Genomic DNA, 11180 nt, shown 5'->3' on the forward strand with positions numbered 1-11180 from the left:
GGGTTCTCAGTTTTCTTTAGTATAGTGGGAAGATTGCTAGACAAACGCATTGAAACGTGAATAGATTGAATGGGAGCGGTGTGGTGTGGTACTGAATGGAGCATTTTAGTCAAGTGAAATTAGATGAACTTTAATAGTAGTCACGTGATGGGTGAGGAAGCTCTCACAGGTGTTTCATTTCTTTGCTGCAAAGTTGTTTGGGTGTTTATAGCAGAGGATGTAAAAAGACACCTAAGTTGGCATTTTCACTTGGAATTGGTTGGGAGAAATGAAGGTCATTTATTAAAGTTGCGGTGGTAGAATGCATGAACAATGTTTCATCTTTCAATCTTTGCATAAATTAGGTAGTACTTAGTGGTTAGTACTTTGAAAATTCTTCAAGCCGTTGCCCTCATTCAACTTACCAAAAATTTAATTTTGTTCATGTTTGCAAGCTTGCAAGCTTGCCGGTTAAAGTTACTTTACACAACTTGTATTTGTGACTGCAAATCTGAAATTATCCCATGATATACATTAATGAGGAGTTATTTTATAACCATATTGGACATCAAGTCGGTAATAGAAAGCCATAAGATTACTTAAAAGTTGAAATTGCTTAAGTAAATAAAAGTGTATTTATAACAGAGCTAAATTAATGTTTAGAACACAAATTCAAAATAATATTACATCAACTTTTAAAATTAAAAAAATAATTTTTATTTGTAAAAGTAAAAAATTCAACACTCACATTTTTAAATAAAAAACAATAAATACTATCGTCATCATTGTTACTTTTTTCATTAATCTATTTCTACTATCACCACAATTATCATTTATCATTACTATTAATCAATAACTATTATCACAACTTTTATCCCAACAATTATAATTATTATTTACTATCATAACTAATAGTTATTAATAACTAGTCGTTATTATTGACACGGCAATTATCACTATTATTATTATTTTTATAATAATAATAATAATAATAGTAATAATAATAGTCATTACAACCATCATATATACATGGTATCACCACTATTATCACATTTCTATGTTAAAACTTAAACGGAGAAACAAGAAGGAATTTATGTGGTTTGAATTTAAGATATGGCCTTAAATTTTAAATATTAAAATTTACAAAAAAAAAATGAAACTAAAAGTTATAAAATTAAAAATTTAGTTTTAATATGTAAATTATTTAAAATTTAAAACTAATAATCATTCCAAGCATAACCTTAAAAATATGATTTAAGCTATATATAGCAAAAATGATTAACTTGTTTTGATTGGATTTTAATATTACATTCAAAGCAATCTAACATGTTATTTTTATGTTTGATTCAAACAACTTTAGTGTGAAAATCAAACCAAATCAAACAAAGAAAAGTCAAAAACTCCTATTATTTAACAAGAGAAAAGAAAAATAAGTAAAATATGATATTATATGCATAAATTAAACTTATACAATTTATATAACACGTTTTTGTTCATCATATCAGTCATCTTATCTAAAATTCAAATCTCACGGCAGATCTCTACAGCAAGATTGTAACCATTGGTTTTAATATTGAATGACTAAGATGGATAAATCACATACTAGTTTCCCCATTTTAATGTTTTATTAATCTATTCTTTTTTATTATTTATTGATCTAGTTTTTGTTAATTCATCTCGGTCATTTAATATAAATCAATTGCCAAAATTTTGCTAAACAGGACTAGAGAGAGATTCATTACAGAGAATTCAAATTCATCTTATCTCATATTTCTCTTTCTTCCTTTTTTTTATTTTTTTTTAGACTATAGGAATTTTCCACCGAAGGAAACCCTTCTTATTTGTCTTTTACTTGTATTAATTGTTTTATATTTTTATTGTATAACTATATTTTTTTAAAAAAATATATAATTTTGTGAAAAAATTTGAAGAGAAAAAATGTGTAATCTATTTAAAAGACAAATATATTCCTTTACAATATAAAAGAAATTTTTTGCCCCATAGATTGAAGATATCTTTGGAATTATGCTTTTTTTTTTTTATCTCTCTTATATACCCTATTCTCTTCCCAAAATAAAGAGACTTCAATTTTATGTTTTTCCTATATTATATTTTTCTACTTCGTTTCTCCCGTTCCAAACCGAGTGGGAAAAAAAAAAAAAAAAAAAAAACCTGCGTTCAGATTTCGTAGAATTTGATTGAGTCCAAATTTAATTTCAAAAGTATCAAAGATATTTAGAATAATTTATGAAAATTTTATTTCAACTTCTAAAAATAATTTATATGTTTCCTAATATTTTAACTTATTTTAATAAAATTTATAACTAAAGTTATCTTTAAATGCATATGGTACTGATCGAGGAATCAAGGAAAAAGGATAAATATAAATTTAAGCTATAAAGACAATTTTCAATCAAAGCATTTTTTCAAGAGTTATAGCAAAATTATATGTTTAACCAGTGTAAGTCTAAAACTTTTACATTCAATCTTAATCATTTATCTAACTTATATTTATCGACTATATTTTATAACACTATTTGATTTATACTTAATTTCTCTCTCTCATGGACCTTATTTAATGTGTTATAATTCATTACAACCTAACACCTTTGTAATAAACTTACACAAATAGTATGACTTATTAATTTATTAGTATTTTTATAAAAAAAATATACAAATAATTTAATAATCAAAAAATATAATTTTATATTCTATAAATAATTATATATAATAAAACTATTTTAAATAATAATTTAAAAATAATTTAATATAGTTTTGTAATTACAAATAGTATGTTTAAAATTATAAATATTTAATAAAATTAAATAAATTTAAAATATAAGTTATTTAAAATAATATTTTTATTATTTAGGGTAAAAAATATTTAATATATATTAATAATCATAAATTAAGAGATAAAACTCTTAATAAATATTTAAATTTAAAATAATTTTTATAAATATAAAAATAGATATTTATAAAAATAAGTAACATATTTTATTTTTAAAAATTGAAATATAATTAAATAAAAAAATAAAATTATAACAATAAAAGATAATATAGTTCAAGTTAGTTAATTTCAACATGTACAAAGTGTGGAAGAGTAATTTCAATAATATTTCTAATTTAAAATAAAATAAAATAATTTTTTATAAATATAAAATAAATATTTATAAAAATATATAAAATTATAAGAAAAAAATAAGTAACTTTTATATATTTTCTAAATATTTATTTAATGAATTTTAATTTATTACTTACCTTTGTAATCTTTTAGCAAGAATTAAGTTAAGATGAAAAGGATTTTAAGTTTAAATTAGAAATTGTTTAATACCATGGGTTTCTAAGTTTAACTATCTGAAATCAATTTTACAAAATAATAAAAAATCATTAATAAAGTTATACACAAAATATAAGTTAGGTTGTTATCACATGTATCATCCATAATGTGACAATCTTGAATTGAATAAGATTACTATAAGTTACAAAAATTTCTCTAAGAATTTTAACACATATCATATATTATTCATAATTACAAAGTAGTTTACTAAGTTAAAAAAATTATCAAACTACTGTATGATAAACTATTTTCTATCTCAGCATATGTTTGACTTTAAGAACCCAATGATTAGGATGGGATAAAAGAGTTGATAAATGCAGTATAAGATAAGAGTATGATATACTTCTATTATATATATAAAATGGAAAATATGTAAGATAATTTTAAGAGAGAGAGTGCTAGAGGAAAAAGAGAGAAATAATATAATAAATTAAGAGTAACTTTAGGGAAGACTATTGCTATTATTTTCTTTCCTTTTTGATCCAATCATATTTTTAAGATAAAAATCACAGTAATCTAATAGAATAAGATATACAACAAGATAAATTAATTTTATCCATATGACTCAAAAATCGCTTGATTAAGATTATATATAATATGCTATCATATTTTATTTACCTTTTCCCTGCCCACCAAACCAGTAAAATATATAAGGCAAAAGCAAAAATAATAATGTTAAGATAAATATGCAATAAAAAAAAAGATAAAAAAATAATAATATATAAAGAGATATTAAAAATAATGCTTATTTAAAAGGATAAAGAAAAATAAAGACTTTAAAAAAAAAGTAATCTAATAGAAGGATTTTTATCGAACCGAATAATGTATTAGATTCATTTAGTCAACTTCGTTTAATAGGATAAAACTTTTGTTGTCAGCTACCAGTTTCGTGACTGCCTTTTACGGTAACATTAAAAAGAAAATTGAACACAACTTCTTGAGATATATATATATGCTTGACTCAAAATATTTAAAAATATTTTAGTACCCCGGAAGTTTGTAAAATGTCCCTACTTCTGTGGTTCTCATTTCCTGTGTGCTAAAGAAATAAAATAAAAAAACTTCAATCCCCTTTTCTGTAACATGGGGAAGATATTAAAAAAATGATAAAACTGACTGCTCTGTATAATTATGCACTAAACAAAGAACGGTTCAGGTGGCTGCTCATTATTCAGCTCAATCCAACTGTGTCCGAGTTCCGCTACTTCAACTTATAAGCAAAGAGCTGTAAATAACAAAAAAGAGTTAGATAACGAGTGAATTTTAACACTTAACAAAGTTAACTTTGAGAATTTACCAGATGACCACAGCTGACATTATGATAAGTCCCAAGCTCAGCCAAAGTTTCTTGATCTCCAAGAACACGCAATTTATCTTTGTCTGGCTCAACGGTTCTTTTTCCTCTTATAATGCTGGCTTGTGGCTCTTCTACCAAGCATAATTCAACTTCATCAGCCAGCAGCATAGTTTTAATTGCAACAAACTGTAGATAGAAAACCAATTAGAATCAATACGAAATAAACTACAAAGAAATGTCTTAAGATGGACAGAGAATAACCTGGCACAGTTGCTTGACTGACAAGGTAGGCTTGCAGTAAAGGTATGGCTCGTGCAAACTTGGTATCCTTTGCTCATCCAAAGAGACAAGCATGAGGGGGATTTCCAACTGAAATAGCGTGAGGCCAAATCACCATTTGTATCATTGCGGAAAACCAATTGCTCAAGCAAAGAATAGTAATTGCAAAAGAATGCAAAATTATAAAAACTTGGAACTTAGCAACCTTTTAGACGAATCTAGGACCCTGATCTAAATGTTAGCACAGGATAACCAGGTCGAGCGACCTTGAAAGCCATAGCTTCTGATAGTTTTTAGTTCATTAGTATTTACAATCACTACTACAAACAAAATTACCTTGTCATCATTTACTTCTGAGTTTCGAAGATGATCAACTAATTTGGAGAGGCGACTGTTCCTGGCATTCTTGCCATTGGCTCGGGTGTGACTCCGGTGTCCATTCTTTCCCCATGCAAGTGTACCAGATGGACTTGTGATTTCTCTAGTCACTTCTGGAATATTTTCATCACCAGTTCCATCTCCATCAGCGGTAGCAAAGTGATGAGGAAATTGTGTTTCTCGTTCTCTACCTCTTCTGCCTCTTCTTGACCTGGTTTCTGTTGGCTCATCACCAGAAGATGAGTCCTTCCTCGCATCATTATCATTCACATACTCATTTTCATTGGATACCTGAAGTTCACCAGCATTTACGAAGCTTCTTCGTCTCCTCAGATGTGAAGTTCGATAGTTACCTTGTGATCTCCTCACAAAAGCTATAGTTGTTGCTTTGGCATTCCGTTTCTTACTCAATGCTTCTGTTTGACGTCGGAGAGTCTGGGCAATGGAAGCTTGGACCTTCTTAAAAGAGATAAACCTTTAATTATTCATTTTACAAGCCAAAGTGTGTCTTACAGATAAAAAATAACATTAATAAACATCCATATTTGAAAAATGTTTTGAGTGAAGTCACACCTGATTATTGTGAATCACCTCATCTGCATGCAAAGCCAATTCCTAGGCCAAAACCTTGATAATTAGTTTTTCATTCAGATAAATACATTTTCACTCCAAAATGGAATATATCCGTCTTACCTCCTCCTCGTACTTGTCAATATTTGGATAGAGAGCAGCAATCAAAGCATCATAGTTTGGGTCATCTCTGAGAGAGCGTCGGCTAGCACAATGCGTACGGCAAGCAGGGCATTCATTGTTACTGCAATAAAACCAGTCCAGACATGTTAGAAAATATAAATGTAATAATTTGCAGCACGGCAAGCAGGGCATTCATTGTTACTGCAATAAAACCAGTCCAGACATGTTAGAAAATATAAATGTAATAATTTGCAGCAAATAAACCAAGATTATGCCAGCTATAAATATGTGATATAATATTGTAGATGGCAGTTTGAGGACAAACCCAAGGCGCATGGATTTGTCTATACACTCTCTGCAAAAGCGATGCAGGCATTCCATAACAGTTCTTGTTTTTCGTATGATGCCTACACAAACGAAATCAATCATTTTTTACTATATGATCCAGTAATTAAGAAAGCAAATAAAAAATGTTTATGATGCTACATCTGACATATATTGCAGTATTGCACAATGTCACTAAAAGTTCATCCATTCAGCTATAATAACAACAAAAATTATCTAGACAATCCACACATTGGCAGCAGTAACTACAGACAACATAAAATCTGAAGTAGCCTATAGGTGATGGGTTTATTCTACATTTAGCTATCTCTTTTAATGTTTCATATTCAGGATGTCATTGATGTTATGAATTCATTCCCAATTAACACACAACACTGTTGGATATACACCATTAGGGAATTTTCCAAATGATACTCTACGCACCATGCATGTCAAAAGACAATAACAAGAGCCAATAAAGCACACATAACATACATGCAAGGGCTTGCAACAGATGAAATATATTCCTGTCACATTTCACAGTAAATCCAGAAAGAAATAAAAGTTTTGTTATCTGAATCTTACAATTGGTTTTTGCCAACATGGAAACTGTCCAGCACTTTCTTAATTTGATATTATGCAGGCAGACAGTCATATAGAATTGAATAGGCGATCACAACTTAACAAGTATTTTATTTTCTATTTTCTAGAATCAAAGAACTGTTTTATTTTTGTAAAACAATTAAATAACCATTTAGTCCAATTATACTACATGAATCATGCATTTTGAAAACATAATGTAAAATTATAAACAGGTTAGTGATCGGGTTCTTTTACATCATTACGTGCATAATACACCTTTTATGTTCATTTACAAGTGTGTAATTTATGCCAACAAGCTGGTTTACGACTGACACAGTTAATGAACCAATTCTAAGTAATGGACTTTTTACAGAAGTAGCCAATGAAATAACTACAACTATGATGGACGTTAGATTCATCATAATTTCTTCAGATAATGTAATGAGTAAATGGTAAGTTTTTATTTATGTCAAACAAATCTCACAGATTGTAAGTCCTTTCTAAAGCTTGTGGGATGCCTTCTTAACCTTAGAATAAGGCTACCTCCTCTTTTTGTAAACCTTATAGAATTATAGTACCAAAAAGAAAAGGAAAATTTCATAGACTTAAACAATGTGAGATACTCTCACCCAGAAATTATGTTAATAAGCAGATTAATGCCTTCAATCCTAATCAAGATGACACTATTCCCATTATCACCACAACATAACAGGTGTATTTGAACCCCCCATTTTCCTTTTATTTTTTTCCCTCAAGTTCAATCTTTACGAGCATCAAGCTTAAAGAGGTTACACACACTTCCGAATTTTCATGTGCATCATGGGGAAGGGGGAATACAAGAAATCTAGCATCAGTTGTAAATTACATACCTAGGCAGATAGGACACTGAACTTCCTTGCGTATGTCTGACAATTTTACAACCACAAATCTGTAAAAAATAACCAATACAGTGCTGATTGCAAATATTAATATCTAATATTTTATAGAAATGGATCATTGTGAAATGCCAAATTCTCTAGTCATTGCTCCAGATCAACATATTATGCTAAGAAAGTGGCAGTCTTTAGAACAGATAGTCAGATACAGTTCATCTTAATTTTATCTATTAAAATAATGGTAATCCTAGGATGGGGAAAAGATGATGCCAGAAAAGAAGGATCTGAAAATGACTTTCAGATGATTTTGCTGAATTCTGATATATACAAACCTCTCTACATAAATCATATGAAGGATAAGAGGAATTATAAGAGTTTCATCGTAAACTCAAGAGTTTTCATCCAGATCTGAGTTCAAAAAACATTACATTATGCATGCTTCCAAGTGTTTCACATTCTTAGCAAAGTAGCATGCCCATGAAAATGTCATTCAAGTCTAATGTGAATAAATAGGTAAACCAAAAAAATTCAGTATCAAAGTTGATGTAATTTATAGCCAAGATAAAATGCTTCTCGAAGAATAAGTTCACCCCAAGCGAAAACAACATTTACCTAAAAAAGGTTTCACATGAATTTAGTAAAAATACAGCATATTATATTGGATGGAAAAAGATGGTTGTCTTTTTCCCTCGTAACACCATGATGCAATCGCAATACACAAGATAAGAATGACTGAGAACGCTTCCAGATCGCAATTTTCTTAAGATGAAACAAAGTTGATCGATTGTGCTGTAGTTTCAGATCCCAAACTGTTATTAGAAATTTTTCATTTTATCTCTTTTAAAAATCATATACAATACAATCATTCCCCAGCAACCACAACCAAGTTTTTTTTCACGTAAACAAATGCATAAATGCAGCAACAAGCAATCCAGCAGCATGCACAAATAGAACACATGCTAAAGTCACCAAAAGTAACCATCCTTCGTCAAAGGATTCAACACCGAACTCCACCAACTATTCACAACCAGAAAAACAGAAGAAAGACAACGCTCCACTTATAAAAAAGCAAAAACCATAGCAACACTCTCGAATACCTCCGAAAGACATGAGAACCGTAGACACGAAAACAAAACATGTCAAGCAGAGTCGAAACCCGTTTTCAAAAATGAAATGTGAAAATTCCAGCAGCAGCATAATCGATTAAAATATAAACACGGAAAATCACAAGGTAAACGACTGAACAAATGCGGAACGACGAATCAGGTTGACGTACTCATCCTTGTCTTCGTCGCTCAAGGAACCGCTTCGATCGGATTCTGAAGAAAACAAATAAGCATTAAACGAAAAACAGTAATCACGAACGGCACACGTGAATCATTGAAATCAAAATGAAAAAACAGAAGCAGCAGTTAAGCAACTCCAAACGCAGAAATTCAGAGAAAAACGACACGTACCAACTTCATCTTCAGGTTGCTCATGGTCGTTTCGCAGAGCAACCACCTCTGAAGCGTCGTTTGAGCGCCTCTGCGCCGGCATTGTTTTTGGTCCAACCAAGCGAAAACGACGAAGTAAACCGCCAAAACGCTTGGCAGGTCGTTGTGGCAACGAACGGAAACGAAATGACGGTACGGTTGCGAAGTGTGACTTCAACGACGCCTTGACCTTAGAGAGAGGGACAGAACGGTGAAGTCCTTGATTTTTCAGACGGTGCTTTATTGATAGTGTGACTCGAAACGTAGTGTTAGTGTAGCGAATGGGAATATGACACGTAGCATGTTAAGGACAGATTCGTACTTTTAGGAGTGAAATATTTTCGATGATTTTAGCATCTGAGGAAGTTTAGGTGTCGCTCTCGCTGTACATGAGCGCACTTGATGATTGCTCTCTATTTTTTTATTATTTTCTTTGGCTTGGCTGGCGGGGTGAACATCGTGATACTTGGCTTCCGAGGGAAATAGGTTCAGTGCCATTTTCTGTCTTCGTCTCTAATTTTGCTTTTAAATGGTAATTTTCTTTTTTTTTCTTTCATAATATTTCTGATCGAGTATAGTTTCTCCATCCCAGTATTTTAACCGTTATATTTGTTAATACTTCAATTTGAAATTATAGATTAAATTAGTATCATTTTTATCAATTGATCTACGTATTTAAGTAAATGATAATTTAGAGGATATTTTCTTATTATTAATTATTTATAAAATTAATTTTATCTGATTTTTGTTTGCCCATGAAAAGTCATTTTAACTTCAAATAATGGAACTGCAATAAAAAAACAATGAAAATTTTAACCTTTATAGTTGCTTATTTAATTTAAATTATTGAAATGTTTAATATATCTGTCCTATATCAATCAATTTAGAGCTAATTTGGTGGTGATTTTTAGTTCTAATTTTTTTTAAAATTAAATCAAAATCAGTTTTCTGTTTTATAGTTTTGGCTTTAATTTTTTATATTAATTGTAATTTTTTTAACCTTACATGAGTGTTTATTAAATTATATCATATATATTTTAATTTTAAAAAATAATAAATATTAAATTGAAAATGCATAAGGTAGAGAAAATCACTTGACATAATAAAAAAATTCCAAAATTCTCATATTTAAAAATTAGTGCTCACAATTTATATAAAGATTAATTATTTTTAAATGTTATTATTAAATTTAAATCAAATATATACAAAAACACTTACTATTTGGGTTTATTTATTTTTAAATTAGTTTTCAGAGTAAGTTAAAAATTATGATTCAAATACATTTTAGTTTAAAGCATTTTATTTAAATTTATATTTAAAAATAAAAAAATAGAAGCTTATAAAAGATTTATAAAGCGTGTGTTTAATTAAAAATATTTCATAACGCATATTTTTGCTTCATGAGAAATAGGATTTAAAAATCTAATAAAATGATTTTTTTACTTTTGAAAGTATTAAACAAATAGATTTGATTCTTATAAAAAATAAATAAATTTAGTTTACCTCTGTCAAGTGTTATGTTATTTTATAATTATTCATAAGTATTTAATTTTATTAACCTAACCTTTAGATAAGTGCTGTATATTAATACACATCATGCATATTAAACTATAAATAAATTAGATATTTATATATATATGTCTAATTTTATAATGAAGCTTTATTTAATTTAAAGTATATATATATATATCAGACGTTAAAATTAAGCTATACGATAAATTATTAATTACTTTTTAATTTGTTTAAACTTTTTTCAAACTTGATTTTTTTCAAAAAGAACTTTAAATTTACCACTTGACTTGATAAAATTAAATCTTTTAATTATTACTATTTACAAAAAATATGGATTAACTATTTTAAATAAAAATATAATCATAATAATGATTTTAAATATTTTTTCTAATATACGATACATTTTGACAAAAGAATTATATTTATTATTTTCATTTGTTATAAAT

General features: G+C 28.4%; 1 protein-coding gene across 2 annotated transcripts; it reads right to left on the bottom strand.

The window, feature by feature from the left end:
• Nucleotides 1-4378: 4378 nt before the first annotated feature.
• LOC113858832 (putative E3 ubiquitin-protein ligase RING1a) lies at nucleotides 4379-9417 on the bottom strand. Of its 2 annotated transcripts, none has more exons than XM_027491601.1 (10): nucleotides 9205-9417; nucleotides 9024-9066; nucleotides 7742-7800; nucleotides 6292-6373; nucleotides 5967-6087; nucleotides 5847-5888; nucleotides 5232-5729; nucleotides 4878-4985; nucleotides 4617-4802; nucleotides 4379-4544 (listed from the first exon to the last, which is right to left on the bottom strand). In XM_027491601.1, exons 1-10 carry the CDS (start codon nucleotides 9284-9286, stop codon nucleotides 4521-4523), a joined length of 1245 nt encoding a protein of 414 aa, XP_027347402.1. In that variant the 5' UTR covers nucleotides 9287-9417; the 3' UTR covers nucleotides 4379-4520. The 2 variants fall into 2 exon arrangements, with proteins under 2 accessions (XP_027347402.1, XP_027347401.1); XM_027491600.1 differs by having other exon boundaries at nucleotides 5232-5732.
• Nucleotides 9418-11180: the final 1763 nt, after the last annotated feature.

This window comes from Abrus precatorius, unplaced genomic scaffold, assembly GCF_003935025.1.
Source record: "Abrus precatorius isolate BTA unplaced genomic scaffold, Abrus_2018 Scaffold2, whole genome shotgun sequence".
NCBI classification, from domain to species: Eukaryota; Viridiplantae; Streptophyta; class Magnoliopsida; order Fabales; family Fabaceae; genus Abrus; species Abrus precatorius.

Coding starts and splice junctions, on each gene's coding strand:
- LOC113858832 (XM_027491600.1), bottom strand. CDS start 9,286: ATGCCGGCGCAGAGGCGCTCAAACGACGCTTCAGAGGTGGTTGCTCTG. Junction 6,088..6,291: donor GACAAATCCATGCGCCTTGG/GTTTGTCCTCAA, acceptor GTTTTATTGCAG/TAACAATGAATGCCCTGCTT. Junction 4,803..4,877: donor CAGTCAAGCAACTGTGCCAG/GTTATTCTCTGT, acceptor TTCTATCTACAG/TTTGTTGCAATTAAAACTAT.